The sequence below is a fragment of the Delphinapterus leucas genome, chromosome 7 (genome assembly GCF_059928025.1).
Source record: "Delphinapterus leucas isolate spDelLeu-1000000601 "Yukka" chromosome 7, BTC_Dleu_Yukka2, whole genome shotgun sequence".
Classification (NCBI taxonomy): domain Eukaryota; kingdom Metazoa; phylum Chordata; class Mammalia; order Artiodactyla; family Monodontidae; genus Delphinapterus; species Delphinapterus leucas.
Genome location: NC_143135.1, coordinates 11,199,095 through 11,216,521, shown reverse-complemented (window position 1 = coordinate 11,216,521; position 17,427 = coordinate 11,199,095). Strand labels below are relative to the sequence as shown.

At 40.0% G+C, this 17,427-nt stretch overlaps 1 protein-coding gene across 1 annotated transcript; it reads right to left on the bottom strand.

Moving 5' to 3' along the window:
- Positions 1 to 5,036: 5,036 nt before the first annotated feature.
- On the bottom strand, positions 5,037 to 13,978 carry LOC111183923 (glycine N-phenylacetyltransferase). The gene is made up of 5 exons (XM_022591905.2): positions 13,889 to 13,978; positions 9,968 to 10,075; positions 8,418 to 8,544; positions 7,391 to 7,562; positions 5,037 to 5,439 (listed from the first exon to the last, which is right to left on the bottom strand). The coding sequence occupies exons 1-5, from the start codon at positions 13,964 to 13,966 to the stop codon at positions 5,037 to 5,039; spliced, it is 888 nt and encodes a 295-aa protein (XP_022447613.1). The 5' UTR covers positions 13,967 to 13,978.
- Between the last annotated feature and the right edge of the window lie 3,449 nt (positions 13,979 to 17,427).

The following is a 17,427-nucleotide window of genomic DNA, read 5'->3' as shown; positions in this document are numbered from 1 at the left end:
TCCCACCAAAAAAATGAGAACTAGTTCAGCTTAGAAGCAGAGGAAAGCTTTATTCTTCCATCAGGGAATGGAGAGGTGCAAGTTCTGGCTCTAGGACACACACTCTCCCTAACAGGTGGTGGGCAGGGCTGCTTTATAGGGTTCTCTCCTTGGCAGGGCGGGTGCGGAGTTCTCCAGGGTCTGGGGCAGGCGTATTGCTCAGGGCTCCAGATGGCAGTGTCGGGTGCAGGGTCTGTGCACACGGCCCTCTGCCGCTGCCACCATCTTGAATCTCGGCGTTGTGGGCAGTGCTTCTGCTCACGGCCCTCAGAGCTGAAGCGCCCGTGCAAACTCTGGTCTGAAGCACCGGGTGTGAGGCCTCTGCACGAGGCACCCTGTGAGCAAATGAAACCAGATGAAGCACAAAAGAAAGGAGAAAGGTTAGCCTTTATTTTATTACCCAGATTCTGTTTGTATTCCCCGGGAACTGGTTTTGATTTTTTTTTTAATTTTTATTTTATATTGGAGCATAGTTGGTTAACAATGCTGTGTTAGTTTCAGGTGTGCAGCAAAGAATCTTCACTTATACACATACCCGTATCTACTCTTTTTCAAATTCCTTTCCCATATAGGTTATTACAGAATATTGAGCAGCGTTCCCTGTGCTATACAGTAGGTCCTTGTTGGTTATCTATTTTAAATATAGCAGAAGGGTGGGAGGGGGCAGGGATAGATTGGGAGTTTAGGATGGACATGTACACACTCCCCGGGAATTGTTAATGGGATTTGCCGGTGACACTTCATTGACTCTGTGGTTATTACCTTTGCTGTGTTACACAGGATAGCAGACATAAATCTTCTCACACACTTTGGGGTCAGGTACAAGGGAAAAGTTTCAGGAGCATTGGCGTCAGTTTTCGTGGAAGTGTTTCTCTGGGTGCTGGGTTAGGACTGCCAATGACGACAGAAGCAGCACAGCAGAGGGGCTCAGATGAGTAAGATGGGGCCGAACTAACAGGGTTGAGATCCTGACTGCACCTCTTACCTACTGTGACCTTGGACTGATTAGTTGATCTTTCCATGTCTCTGTGTCTGTATCTACAATAAGGAGTAAATAATAGTACTCTTATCTAGTAGGGGAATTCAGGCAAGTGGGTTTCCCTGTGCCTACTGATCCCTGATGAGTTCCAGAAAATATATGATCTTGTAGTTTATCCAGCCTTTTCTCATCATTAGTGTGGGAACAAAGCTTTCTCCGCTTTCTAAATCCTAGGTAGAAGCAGAAATAAGATCATATCTTTTCTTAATTTAGATATGCATAGTTATAATTGCTTAGACAATAATAACTTAAGTTCCTGGTACATGGTAAGCATGTAGAAATGTTATATGAAATAAATGAAAAATTATCTAATACAATGCAATATGCATGTGCTAATGTGCATAAAAATGTTTAGTGGTTGGGGCTTCCCTGGTGGCGCAGTGGTTGAGAGTCCACCTGCCGATGCAGGGGACGTGGGTTCGTGCCCCGGTCCGGGAAGATCCCACATGCCGCGGAGCGGCTGGGCCCGTGAGCCATGGCCGCTGAGCCTGCGCGTCTGGAGCCTGTGCTCCGCAATGGGAGAGGCCACAACAGTGAGAGGCCCGCGTACCGAAAAAAAAAAAAAAAAAATTTAGTGGCAATAATTCTTTCCTTAGGGCCCTAGGTCCAGTCATACTCATGAGGCCCGTGGAGTCCATGAATGTCTGATAATTTAGCTAATTCTGGTTCTAATATTCAAAATTCTGAATAAAATAAGGCTAGATCCCCAGTGACATGCAAGATTGTATTAAATTATCTAACAGATGTATAATTGCAGTCCCAGAAGGAGAAAAAAGAGAGGAGCTAAACATTTTTTAATGGCCCCCAAATTGCAAATTTGGTTTAAAATATCTACCTACACAACCAAGGATCTCAATAAACCCTAAGCATGATAAACGCAGAGTAAAACAAGCCTAGAAATATAATAATTTCTGAAAGGCAAAGATAAAAGGAAAGTCATAAAAGCAGTCAGAGTCAGTAACATGGCATAATAGGAAACCCCACACTCTCCAAAGCCTAGGCACACCAATTTTAAAATAAGACACAGCTCAACTCCCCTTGTGAGAAATCCAGAGACCACTTGAGAGGCTCCTGCACACCAGGTGGGCACGAAACCAGCAGTACTGAAGCCACTAGCGAAATATGTGGACCTTCTTACCGTACTCCCCCAAGCCCTGCAGCACAGCACTTCACGCTGGGAGGAAGACCCCAACTCCCAGCTTGTCCCAGGGAAGATGAGAGGACTGGACCGGACATGCAATGGCCTGACTTTTCAGGAGCAGCCTGAGGGACTTATTTTTCCATCTTGCCTGAGTCTGAGTATTGAGAGGAAAGAGCCCCATGTTGGGAACCACTGAGAGCAAAGGTGATGGTTTGAACTAGTGCACGCTCATTGGTAATAGCCCCTCCCCCCCCAGCTTAATGCAGAGTGAGCAAAGGCAAAACCCCCAAATTCCAGCTTTTCCCAAAAGCAAAAACTAAAAATTGTTCGCAAGGATGTAGAGAAATTCAGCCACTTGTGCACTGTTGGTAGCAATGTAAAATGGTGCAGACGCTGTGAAAAACAGTATAACAGTTCTTCCAAAAATTAAAACTAGAACTACCATGTGATCCGGCAATTCCACTTGTGGGTATATAGACAAAGGAGTTGAACTCAGGGTCTTGAATAGCTACGTGCACACCCATGTTCATTGAAACATTATTTACAGTAGCCAAGATGTGGAAGCAACCTAAGTGTCCGTGGACAGACCAATGGATAAAGAAAATGTGGTACATACATAGAATGGAATATTATTCAGCCTTAAAAAAGACGGAAATGCTGCAATATACGACAACATGAATGAAACTTGAGGACTTTATGCTAAGTGAAATAAGCTAGTTACAGAAGGACAAATAGTGCATGATTCCACTTATATGAGGTATCTAAAGTAATGATACGCATACAAGCAAAAAGTGGAGTGGTAGCTACCAGGAGCTGGGGAGAGGGAAAGATGAGTTGCTTATCAATGAGTATAAAGTACCCATTTTGTAAGATGAAAAAGTTCTAGAGGTCTGCTGTGCTCATAGAGAAAAATACTGTGTTGTACACAGTTAAGATCTCATATTTTTCAACCACAATAAAATACATAAAATTTAAAAGTGGGGGGACAAAGCAGGCAGAGACATAAAAGACACACTTCCTTCAGGGAATAATAAGAATTGCAGTTGACTTCTCGTCACTACAAAGTTCGAGTGCACTGGAACAGCATCGCAAAAAGTGCTTCAGGAAAAACAGTGATAAAATTCTACATCCCAGTGAAAATACCCTTCAAAATTTAAGTAAAATAAAGCCCTTTTCAGGTAAAAATAAGCAGCTAATATAATTTATTACTAGAATCTGTGCTGTTTTATGTTGTCAGTATTCAGAAAATTCCAGTGATGCGGTGATGATTGCAGATGTCATACAGAAGTGCTGTTTTAGACCAGCAGAATTTCAGGTCATCTCCCGAAATAAGGAAGTGCTTCTTCCTTGATGTATCAGCTTGGAGAATCCTTATTTTTTTTCTACCACTGGTACATCCTCAGTGTCTTTCTTCTCTGATAATCATACCTATGATCACACTAATTCATTAGAGATGAGAGAATTTTGTTGTTTCATGGCTTTATTGAGATGTGAGAATTTTTTTAAATTCCTGTGTCTTGGAGGAAAAATATATATATACATAAATATATAGATGCGTACCACTAGAGACTAGCACGTAATGCACTATTCTATTCTCAAATTCCTTTTTGAGGAAGACAAAAAATTCATTATCTTAAAAATATATTTGATGACAATGCAACATTTTTTCAGTTTCCTTTCTGAACTCTTCGAAGGGTGGATTGTACTACAAGAGAAAGTTGAGAGTAAAGTCGTCTTCCTGAACATTTTCGAAGCTTTAATTTTCTGAAAATGCACAGCACACTGGTGCATAACATACAATGTTAGTTGGAGGGTTTTCAGTATGTAAAGTCCTTTATTAAATTGTATAAAATGTCCTACAGCTTGGTATGAGAATAATGGCTGATATTAATTGTAAAACTCCTCTTTACACACAAAAGAACATTACATTTGAAGTATCCCTTTCTACCTAGAGTAGTCTTGTCTTGATACAAGTAATTCATATTCATCCTGCAACTTGAAACAAGTTGATAACATGCCAATTTTTTTATCTTGTCAATTTAGAAAAAAAAGTCATATTCAATATTTACAGATTTAACCTAGTTCACAGAATGTACAAATGTTATGTGTGATAAAATCCCACAAATTCGATCCAATTTTATAGATTTTTCCTGAGTTACCTCAAATTTAAAGTATCTCTACCACATACATTTTAACAGTTATTGTTAAATAACAATTTTCTTTTTGCATGTGTGTTGTTTCTGGAAAACAAGATGTTAAATTGTCCTGCTATTGTGATATGACAAGCTATAGTACTTAAGTTGTCTTACTCTGCATTCCATGTACGCGTTCTAAATAGAGATAGATATGATGGTGCTGGAAAGAAGAATAATGGCACCACTAGAGCAGTGGGTTGCATTTATTCCTTATTGATTATGGATAGTTTCCTTACTAGCCATGTGTATTAGAAGAAAATTGTGAACCAGTAAAATAAACCAGACAGAAACAGAAATCCTGCATGATATCACTTATACGTGGGATCTTCAAAAACAAAAAGTTGAACTCACAGAAACACAGAATAGAATGGTGGTTGCCAGGGTTGGAATGTGGAGGAAGTAGGAAGGTCTGCTGGACCCAAAGGGAAATTCATGAGTGATTTGGGAGTAGGGACTCTGGTGGTTCTGTTGACCACTCACGCTGCTTCCTCAGAGCCCAAACAACACACACTGCTTTACTGCTGATCACACTTTATTCTTTCTTTCTGTCCCCCCCCACCCGCCCCAGCATCTCTTGCCATGTGACCAGCCCACCCAGCACTGCCTTGGGTTCGTGGCTGCTTCACAGAGGCGCACAGTTCCACTGGTTCCAATCACAGGGCATGGGGACATGTTGCAGACTGTGACTAATTTTCTGTACGATTTTGTTGGCTCTGTCTGTATGGTTATATACGGGGAAGCCGAGTTTGTCCAGAGCATGGCTGTGGACAAACAACATATGGGAGACGAGACCCTGGCCCCGGTACTCAGGCAGGGTGGCCCCCATCCGCACCTCTCCTGTCTGGTCCATCAGGGACCAGGACACAGGGGTCCCCTCAGGCCCCAGCAGGCAGAAGGTGGGGAAGGTCCGGATACAGCGCTCGATGAACCGCTGGCTCCTCTCATTGCCACCGAAATGCCAGAATTTATTCACCACGGCCGCGTGGGTAGGATCCAGGGATGAGAGTTTAAACATCTCTTGGTCACTATTGAGAAGAAGGAAAAAGAACAGTCCATAAGTCACACATACTGTGGAGTATTATATTTTTTTGCCCCCAAATTGTCTTCAGACAATGCAAATGAGAGCACAGGTAAAGGTACAGATTCTGCAACCAGACCGCCGGGATTCATAATCTGGCTAGTTGTGTGATCTCGAGCAGGCAACATAATGTCTCTCTGCCTCCATTTCTTCTTTATAAAGCGGGGATATTAAAAGTACCTTCCAAAAATACTGATATAAGAGCAATTACATCGTGAGTACCTAGGACTTGTGCCCATAAACAATAAGAAGTACATAAAAATTAAGTATCGGTCCTTTCAGCAATGCAGTGACTCTCCCCTTAATATGAGGGAATTGATATTACCCCCATTTTACAGATAAGAAAAATAGGTAAACAGAAAATAGGCAAGTGCCCCAAAGCACATGCTAGCAAGCTGTATATAAAGCCAGAGCTTAGAATCATGGAATCTTAGAATGTTGGCATCAGAGGGTCCTTGGCCACTGTGGGAACTGAATGAAGTCCAGAGAGGGGGAGTGATGTGGCATGCAGGCGGCCCCCGAAGTACAGAACACTGAATCTGAAGGCATCTGCAGGCTGTAAAGAGGCTTCGGGGGGGTGTCCTAGAAAGAGCCCACCATGTGGAACTAGGAGATCTAGATTTAAGCCCATTATGCCCTTAACCATCCATGTGACCTGAACAAGCTGTTTCATTATCTGAGCCTATTTTCCGTCAGGAAACTAGGGATAATATCTCCTACCTTGTCTATTTCATGGGGTGGACAGGAGAATCAAATGAGATTATAGATGTGCAGGTGCTTTTCAGGTGTCATGTGTGATACAATGTGAATAAAGCTTTTCCAGGTACATTAACACACAGAGGGTCATAGGATTGGGTATCTCCAGCTCAAATCTCCACCATCAGTGTTCCGTTCTATTCAGTGTTAGACTGGACATCAATGGGGGGAAATATATAATTTGTTTAACTTCTCTTTACTGGAAAACTTTTGCTCTGTGAAGTGAACTCATTAAATGCGTATTTTTCAAGCACCTGCTATGTGTTCAGTCTGGTATTGAGGATCCATCAGTGAACAACATAAAGAAGGTCGCTGCACTTGTGGAGTTTGAAACGTTGTAGGGGGGAGGGTCAAAGAACAAACAGGTCAGTACATACACAAACAGGCTGATTTCACGTAATGATAAATGCAATAAAGAATAAAAATTGGGTTTTGCAGTTGAAGACTTATGGGAGGCGGTGGTTTTAGACAGGGTTCTCTGAGAAGACCTCTCTGAGGAAATGACATTTGAGAGTATGAATGGCAGAAAGAGGCAAATATATGAAGATCACAGGGAAGGACATTGTAGGCAGACAAAGTGCAAATGCATGTGTGAATGTATGAGATTGAGCTGCAGAAAGATGGCCAGAGCTGCTGGTGGGAGTTAGCTAGAGGGACAGAATGAAGTCCAAAAGGTGATGGGTTCCAGGTCTTACGGGACCTTGAAAGTCCATAAAGGAGTTTGGTTTTATTAAAGGTATGCTGAGGGCTTCCCTGGTGGCGCAGTGGTTGAGAGTCCACCTGCCGATGCAGGGGACACGGGTTCGTGCCCCGGTCCGGGAAGGTCCCGCGTGCCACGGAGTGGCTGGACCCGTGAGCCATGGCCGCTGAGCCTGCGCGTCCGGAGCCTGTGCTCTGTAACGGGAGAGGCCACAGCAGTGAGAAGCCCGCGTACCACAAAAAAAAAAAAAAAAAAAAAAGTATGCTGAGAAACCTCAATGACTTCTTGGCAGGTGAATGGACATAATCCACATTCCCTACTAAAAGCAATCACCCTGGAAATGGATTGTAGGGAGACAAGAGGGAATATAAGGGGAGAAGTTGGGAGGCTACTTCAATAGCGAAAGATGTGAATAGTGCAGAGCGTCTTTTTTCAAACTCACATGGCTTTGGGTCTGCCAGATCCAGCAGGTAAGTTCTTTGTCTCCGGCAGGGAAGGAAGAAGTTTCCTCGCTGTCTCAGACATCACATAGAGAATGCATTGGGTTTGCTTGACCTTAACGAATTTAGTGGTTGCAAGATTCCGTATCACCTCATCCAGACTGGACTGTGAACCTAGAGAGGGATAAAGTTAGGAGAGAAGCAATTGTCCATTTAGATGCTTCACGAAGCTTCCCAACAGAAGCTATGCAGGACTTAAAGTCAGACGATGTTGCCTCTGCTGTTGCAAGTGACCATGTGACCATGGCCATGTAGCTACCTAAGCATGTTTTCTCTTCTGCAATACAGAGATAACACTAGAAATCCTGACTATAGTACTGTGAAATCAAGGAGAATTGGTATTTAGAAAACAGTAGGCAACCTTGCATGTTCACATACTACATGCCCAGGTATTGGTCTGATACCACATTTAATCCTTACGTTAACCTCATGTTTTAGGTACTTTTATTATCTTCATTTTTTATACATGAAGGAACTGAATAATAGTTAAGTTACATCACTTGCACAAGATCACAAAGCAAGTCACAGGCAGAGCAAGGATATCACCCAAGGGAGTCTGACTCCAACAATGACAGGTGTTCTTGTGACTGGGGTAGTGCTCTGTGGCACAAGGACTTATCATTCTAATTCTAGGAATGGAAGGCCAGAGGGGGAGCTCTGCTCTCACATCCAATCACCCTAAGGGATCCTGAATATGTCTGAAAAATATATCATGAATCCTCCAGTAACGAGAACTTGCATCACTCACACGTTCTTAAAGGAACCTTAGAGTTTGTAATGTTTGAATTCAACTCCACTGAAGAGATGGTGGCAGCTGATACAGGGAATGAACATCAAGCTGAGTGTCTGGAGTTTGGTAAAAGGAAATAAAGGTTGTAGGGGGATGTACTCAGGATAAAAAGTGACCCTACGGCTATACAGATATGAACAGTCCTAGCAGCCAGCACATATCCCAGATCCCTTACATACTTTGGATCTGCAAATGTTGTTTCCAGTTGATGACGTCTGATGTGCTAAGGGATTCTTGACAGTTCTTGAGGTCCTTAGAATAGATTTGGTAGCTGTTGGTGTAGTGATCAAAGTCATCTGCCATATCCTGTTTGGTTGGGTAATATAAATAAATCAAATTGACTATGCCCAGTGATTGGAATACTTGTGCTTGGTATTTCATTATACAGTGATGTTTTACAAACCTAAATATTGATATTCTTCTTGATGTACTATCATCATTCCTGAATCATTTACATCATAAGACTAAGTAAAGGATTTAATGAATTACTCCACTTATGAGTAAGAAAAACTTGATGAACTAGGTATTTATATGTTACATTACAATTTCAAATCAGCCAAACACGTACCAGTTTACAAAGCATTCTTCAGTAATTCTGTAATCCTCAGGAGAAGGAAGGAATTTTTGTCAAAGACAAGTTTCCATTGCAAGAGTAAATGTTACTCTGTTTCAAAGAGTCTCAGAACAAATGGATTATGAAAACAATATTGAAATTGACACAGGTAACTTTGTATTAGAATTCTCACATGTGATAAAGCTATACAGAGTGAAGACACGTGATGTCTTTAAAATGTAAACCACAGTGCACTATTGTTTACAAAATAATTCATATTCCCAACAAAACTGAAATGCAAAATTTGCTCAATAAGATCTGCTCAAAATTAACAAATAAAGGGTGAGATTTATTTTGAAGGCAAAGGAAGGAGAGAACAACTACCCAACAAGGGTAGAATAGCTGGAAGCTGTTGCACAGAAATGCCCTCAGCATTAATACCACCAACAATCTCTGTTTTAAAGTTGCATAAAAAAGGGAATATTATTCCATTTTTAGATTTCAATAATTAAATTATCTTTATTTTTGTATTCTGTTTAATTTGCTTTTTTAAAGTCACTATACATTTAAATTTTACTTGTAAATAATTTATATCAAAATACTATGAGATGAATTTTTATTTTATATTTGCAATATGCTTGCAACATATTTATATTTGAAACAGATTAACCACTTAGTTTGAGTGATTTTTAAAAGTCTGGTACTGAAAATATATTCCCAGATACAAGCATTGTAATTTGTTCTTCATTTCCTTAACATTATTCATGTTTAACTTCACATATTTTTGGGTGTTATTTTCTCTGCTTAGAATGCAATCTCTGCTCTTGTCAACCTGTCAAAAACCTATTATTCTTCAAAATTCAGTTTTGGTGAAATGTCTGTTTTGAAGGCTCTCTGATCCTCTCCCTGCATCCCCTGACATCTACAGTTTTAATCATCTCTTGGTCAGTGCTACTTCTGTATCTCGTATGTTTTTGTACATTTTCAAAGCATGTTGTAATTTATCTGCTTGTCTATGTTTCCCTCCAGGCTGTGAAGTTCTTGAGGACAGGGACTTGTTCACTATCACTGCAATTCATTTTGGTATCCCCAGGGTCTACCACATTGCAAGGTACATGGTAGGTTCATAGTGAATACAAACATAGATGCAAATTCATTCCACATCTAGCACCTTACCTGCTCCTGAGGGCGGATAACCACTGTATTAAAATCAGGCCACCTGTCCACCAGGGCCTTTAGCTTGAATGGGTTTCCCTGATTCATGTGGAAGACGGTCCCATAAACCTGCAGTATCCGGACAAAGTGAGAGGGTCAGCTTATTAGGAAGGGTTGGCAAAGTGCCTTGCGTTTGATCAGTTCAAAGTTTGTTTCTATGAAATGAGGGTAAGTACCTAATAGAGCATTCAGTTCAATCTTCAGGTTCTACTAGGTTCTAGATTTGGGGGTCAAACAATGAGAATATTATATGAATATTTTTTTAAATCCAGATAAATAAAATGAATAAATTAAAAATCATCTACTATCACATTGCAGAATTTAGTGTTCTCTTTCCATTTTATTCCGTTTATTTACACATTGTTTTTAAACATGAAATTACCTAATACATATTAATTTAACATTTATCCCCCCCCCATACGTACACATACACACTATACTATGAGCATATTTCCATGTCAGTAAACACAAATCTACATAGTCATTTTTTTTTTTTTTGCTGTACACGGGCCTCTCACTGCCATGGCCTCTCCCGTTGCGGAGCACAGGCTCCAGACGCGCAGGCTCAGCGGCCATGGCTCACGGGCCCAGCCGCTCCGCGGCATGTGAGATCTTCCTGTACCGGGGCACGAACCCGCGTCCCCTGCATCGGCAGGCGGACTCCCAACCACTGCGCCACCAGGGAAGCCCCAAAGGACTTTTGAGTTAGACTTTTGAGTTCATGTCGAGCACTTTGTGTAGTTCCTGACATTTGGTAAGTGTTCCATAAGTGTTGGCTATAAATTTTATCATATTTTATTTAATCCTCCCAACAGCTCTGCAAGGTAATCATAACCCTCTTTAAGGTTGAGGAATGTCTACCGAGAGTATTTACTTTCCAGTTTTACTCATTTTACATGCAAGAGCACTGAGACTTAGAGATGTTTACTTTTTGCAGTGTTACCCAGAAAACAATGAATCTGTGGGGTCAGAGCAGTCTGAGTCCTGACCTTGTTCCTCTCGACAGTTCCCTACCCTACCTCAGTCAGAAGGATCAGTGTCTCTGGGCTACACTCAGCACTCATGGCCGAGTCTACACATGATCCCTATACAAGGTGTCAGAGCACCAGAAAAAGGTTAAAAAAAGGTGTAATATGATGCTATTCCTTCCAGGTTTCCCATCAGCATGATCAGTGTAATTAACTATACTGAATTATACATCATATTCATGCTGCCCTGAGAAGCCCAGAGCTGTGATTCATCAACAAAAGAAAATGAGATTTATTTTAGAGACAAGCCTTGTAAATTAACTGTTTATACCTAAGGTTTTTTGTTGTTGTTGTCTCTTGGTTTTTTTTGGGGGGGGGAGGTTGCTTATAAAGGTATTGATTTTTAATTTTTAATTCCAATTGTTCATTGCTAGCACATAGAAAAACAATTTTTGTATTACGTATATTCACCTTAAAGCCTTTGCTAAACTTAGTTATATATCTAGGAGCTTTTTAGGGTTGCTTCTTGGTAGGTTCCTTAGGATTTTTTACATTACACAATCATACCATCTGTGAATAAACACTAATTTATTTCTTTCCAATACATATGTATTTTATTTCTTTTTCCTGCCTTATTGTACCGGCTAGGATATCCAGTACCATGTTGAATAGAAGTGTGAGAATGAATATCCTTGCCTTGTTACCGATCTTAGGAGGAACATTCACTCTTTCACTATTTAGTATGATGATAGATGCAGATTTTTCCAGTATGCTTCTCATCAGGTTGAAGAAATTCCTTCTATTCCTAGTTTGCTGAGAGTTTTATTTCTATGAGGAATATTACATTTTGTCAAATATTTTTTTCTGCATCTATTGAGAGAAGATCATATGGCTTTTCTTTTTCAGTCTGTTGATATGGTGAATTACATTGATTGATTTTTGAATGTTGAACCTGCCTTGCATTTCCAAGATAAACTCCCCTTGGTTATGATGTATTATCCTTTCGATATATTGATGGATTTGACTTGATAGTATTTTGTTGAGGGTAATCTCTGTTCACAAGGGATATCGTTCTGTAGTTTTCTTTTCTTGTAATACCCACTTCTGATTTTGGTATCAGGGTAATTCTGGGCTCATAAAATGATTTGAGAAGTGTTTTCTCCTCTGCTCTATTCTGCAAGAGTTTGTGTAGAAGGGGTATTATTTTTTCCTTACATGTGTAATAGAAATTGCCACTGACACCATCTGGACATGGAGTTTTCTTTGTTGGAATGTTTTAAATTACAAAATCAATTTCTCCAATAGATATAGGACAATATAGTTTGCATTTTTCTTCTTCAGTGACCTTTGGTAATTTGTGCTTTTCACAGAACATACATTGTGAAATTTATGAGCTCAGCACTGAAAACAGTGTATCCTAATATCTTTATAATGTCTATTGTGTTTGTAGTAATGCTCCCTGTTCCATTCCTGATATTTATAATTTGTGTCTTCTATTTCTTGGTCAGTTTGGTTAGAACTTTACCAACATTATTGATTTTTTTCACTGAACCAGAGTCTAGATTTATTGATTTTCTTAATTGTTTTTCTCTTCTCAAATTTACTGATTTCAGCTCTTATCTTTCATAATTTTCTTAATTGTGTTTTCCTTGAGGTTAATTTACTTTTTTTTCTAGTTTTTAAGGTAGAAACTTAAAGCATTGATTTGAGACCATTATTCTTTTTTATTATAAGCGCTTAATGCTAACTATTTCCCAGTTATCACTGCTTTAGTTGCATCCAAAACTTTTCAAAAGTTGTATTTTTATTTTCGTTCAACTAAAATATTTTCTAATTTTACTTGTGATTTTTAAGCATGATTTATTTAGAAGTATATAATTTCTAGAAATTCAGGTATTTCCCAGACACCTTTCAGGTTTTTTTAATTTTGAGTTTAATTCTATATTGTTCAAGGACATGCTTGGTATGATTTCAATTCTTCTAAACTTTTTAAAATCATGGTCTACTTTGGTAAATGTTCCATGTGCACTTGAAAATAATATGTACTCTGCTGTGGTTGTGGAAAGTATTCTATAAATGCCAGTTACTTCAGGCTGGTTCATTGTATTTCATATGTAGTAAGTTCACATATATTTATAGGTTTTCTGCCTATTCTACAAATTGCTGAGAGAGGAATGTTGAAGTCTTTATACCTGTGTGTTTCCCTATTTCTTCTTTCAGTTCTATCAGTTTTTGTCTCAGGTACTTTGAGCCTTTGTTGTTGGGTGTATACATTTCAGCCTTTCTTATGTCTCCTTGATGAATTAATGCCTTTATCATAATGCAGTGGCACTCTTTAGCAATAGCCTAGTCCCTTTGCAACATATATTATTGCAAGAAAAAACACTTCTCTGTGGTATAAGATCACTTCTTAAACACAATTTCTGTCTCACCCCAGGTTAAACATAATAATCCTTTGGGGTTTGACAAAACAGAAATTGACCAGTTATTAATTACAAAGAAGAATCATAATAGTTAACTTTTCATCAGGCACTTGATTGTTTGGGAAGAATAAATTACACATTAACTTTGCCAGTTCTGGACAAACTTCCAGTGTTACATAACATAAGAGTTGAAAGGGCACAAGGGAAAGTTTTTGGGTCATCACACAGCAAAGAACATAGTGGATTCAAATCATAGCATTGCCGCTCACTATTGCTGTGATCTTGGTCAAGTCATATAACTGAGCCTCCGTTTCCTCTTTGGTTCTACAGACATGATGTACCTGCCGTGCAGAGAGATGATGAACTAAATGAGATGCAAGATGAGTGAGTGTCTGGCACAGAGTAGGTGCTCAGTGAATGCTTGTTCTCTTTCCCACCTTTTTCTGAGGCTGTTGCTAGTCCTTTTTTCCCTAAGAATGTTCCACTCTCACCTTTAAGGACTCAGGGAGGCTCTTCCTCAAGGATTTCTCTAACATCTGCAGCAGTTGCGGGCCTTGTAAGTGGAACATCTTGGCAGGTACCTTAATCTAAAGAGAGGATCGAAAACCAAGGGATGAGAAGTGCTGCAAGACATACAAAGACACCTAAGCCCTGTTATCCTGGAAAACAGCAATTGCTAAAGAAACCGCTCCATCCCCTTTGTGTTTTTGAAATGTCTTCCTGCAAAGAACTGTCCTTTCTTCCGTTTGGCTTAGTAAGACTCACCATGTCCGCCTGTTACCTATGACAAGGCCAGCTACTAAGCCTTCAAATTCCCAATCTTCAACAAATGAACAGCTCATACAACTCAACATCAACCCCACCCCCAAACAACCCAATTAAAAAATGGGCAGAAGAACTGGGTTCTTTGTAGCCCTGTTTACTCTTCCTTCATAAATGGTTAGCTTGACCGTTTATCCCCACTGAACCATCAGAACAAAGTGTTCTGATGTCTTAACAAAAGTTATCGGCTTGAGCGCACATTAATCAAGCTTCTCTCCTCCACACAGGGCTCTGCACTGTGACCTACGCTCAGCCAGAGCCACCACTGGCATTCAGAATGATCCCCCATGAACCTTGCTTACTCCTTTCCATAAAAGAATAACCATTTCCTGCCTGAATTTTCAGGTGTTTGCAGATGTTATGGTCTAAGAGTTCTCCTGTTGAAATAATACCCTCTTTCTGTTACAGCACTCCTTTTCCCCACTCTTGAAATAATCCTTTCAAATAAAGGCTCTCCTTACCAAAGTCTGGCCTTGATTTTTATTCAAAGGTATCTTAGTATGGCTTCATTATCATTGAAATAGACTTTTGTGACTAGCCTGGAAACCTAAGTATTGATTTATTCATCCATGCAGTCATTCACTTATACAATCGCTCAGTAAATATTTATTGAGAACTCACTGTCATCTCAACAACTGTGGTGAGTGTCACCTCAGCTAGGCTGAACTACATTTCTCAGAATTCCCTTCTCTGCACATTTCCAGTTAGGGTGGGCCACAGAGAGATTCCTAAGGAGGACCTGGAGGGCAGAGTCGAAGCAGCAGGCGTTTTGCAGCTAAACTCACGACCCAAGGTAGGGGCTGGGTTGGCAAGTGCCTCAATCTCCCCAGGTCTGCTTTCAGCTTGTCTGTCACCTGGGCCAGGTGTGGGTGTTTAGCTCCTTAACAAAGGAACCTGGCTTCTGCGGGACACCCATTCTACCAAGGTCAGGGTCAGCAGGACTGACAAAGTTTCTCCGGCCCCGTGAGCCTCAGCTTATACTGTGGGTTTCAGCTTGTTCTTTTTCCCTCTCACGTTCCTTTCCCAGCTACCTTCCCTGTGTACTTCAGTCTTCAGCACCAGGTGGGAAGAAACGGCCTTACAGAAACTGCTGAACTAGTCCACACAATTGCATAAGGTCGATTCCCTGTAACAAATCTACTTTTCGGCTTGGACCCTGACTGATACACTTAATTTTGATCAACTAACTCTGTGAACTTAGATTTCCTGTCATTTAAGCACTCATAATCTAATAAGGAAAATAAAACATGTACACAACTAACACGTGCCCCATAGAAAGAGCTGACTTATCCCATAAATATGCAATCACAATGCTATAGAATTCATGACATTTTGAAGCAGCCATTTTGATATGCTTTAAAATATAAATTATTCTTCTCATTTTTATTACCAAATGATATTGAAAACGAATTCAATCACCCTATCCCCAATCCTCACCTCTTCTTGAGCCTTAGCCCATCCCTAAACCTAAGAGTCTGATGTGTATAGTGTATATTACTATGTAATATAAAGCAGCATTTCTGCATTTTGACTCACTGTAGGAAATTAGGATTATCAGAAGAATTGGATCATAACATGCTGACTAAAAATGTAGACAGAAGACTGTGGCAAATCAAATGTTCTGCCTAAGGCCTACGAGATTCTCAAAAGACAGAGAATACTTCTCAGTGGAAGCTTATAGCGTTCTTAAAGGAGATTGCACTAGAACTGGCCATTGAAGAGAGGATGGTGTTAGATGTCAGCTGCCATATTCCTGGGAATGACTGGCTAACTCTTTCTGACAAGAACTATGGAGAAAGTTCTTGTTAGACTCAAAATGGCATTAAACTTGGAATATGCAAAACCCTGTAGATATTAGGAGAAAGTCGTTGTTGTTTAAACTCATTTATTTACCTATGTTCCTGACTGTTCTTTTAAAGGTCATCCCCGGTCTGTTTTTGGTATCCATGAATTTAGCTCATCAATGCTAGGAAACTGACCTCAGCTGCCTTCTTCTCTACTTACTTTGGCTTCCCAGCTCTCTGGTCACTGTGTTCAGGGCTTGCTCCTCTTCAGCTCAACCCTTTGGGAACACTGGTCCTTTGGGATGAGCAGGTAGAACCTGTACTTGGAGAAATGGAACTAGTATTAGTTTGTGTCTATTGGCAGTCATGCTCCAGTTACCAAAGACTTCTTTTCATGTTTTGATCCTGCTGTTTTAACATGTTGGAGAATCTTGGACAAATTAATGCTTTGATTTTGCATATGTGTTCCCTTTTACCTGGACTTTTTGTCAGTTATCTGGGGAGAAAAATGGTCCCTTCATGATTTGAGGGGAGGAGAGTCTTGACCAGAACCACTAAGGGAGTGGTTATCTCTCTTTTTTCCCCACCTTTATTGAGAAATGATTGACATATAATGTTGTGTAAGTTTAAGGTGTACAATGTGATGAGTTGATACATATGTACATTGCAAAATGATCACCACAATAAAGTTAGTTATGACCTCCATCACATCACATATTTCTTTTTGCATTGTTGTGAAAACATTTAAGATCTACTCCTTAGCAACTTTCAAGTACATAATACAGCACTGTTAATTATAGTCACCATGCTACACACCAGATCTCCAGAAATTATCTCATAAATGGAAGTTTGTACCCTTTGACCAACATCTTTGCATCTCCTCCAACCCCTGGTCGCTTGCAACCACTATTCTCTGTTTCTATCAGTTTGTTTCTTTTCAGATTCCACATGTAACTGAGATCATAGCGTATTTGTCTTACTCTATCTGACTTTTTTCACTTAGCATAATGCTCTCAAGTTATCCATGTCACAAATGGCAGAATTTTCTTCTTTCTCATGACTGAATAATATTCCGATGTGTAGATATACCACAACTTATTTACCCATTCATCCATCTATGGACACTTAGATTGTTTCCATGTCTTGACTATTGTGAATAGTCCTGCAATGAACATGGGGGTGCAGATGTCTCCTCAAGATAGTGATTTAATTTCCTTCAGATACGTACCCAGAAGTGGGGTTACTGGATCATATGGTAGTTCTATTTATAATTTTTATAGGAACCTCCATACTATTTCCATAGTGGCTGCACCAATTCATAATCCCACCAACAGTGCATTAGGGTTCCCTGTTCTCCACATCTTCGACACTTATCTCTTGTCTGCTTGATAATAGCCATTTAAACAGGTGTGAGATATTCTTAT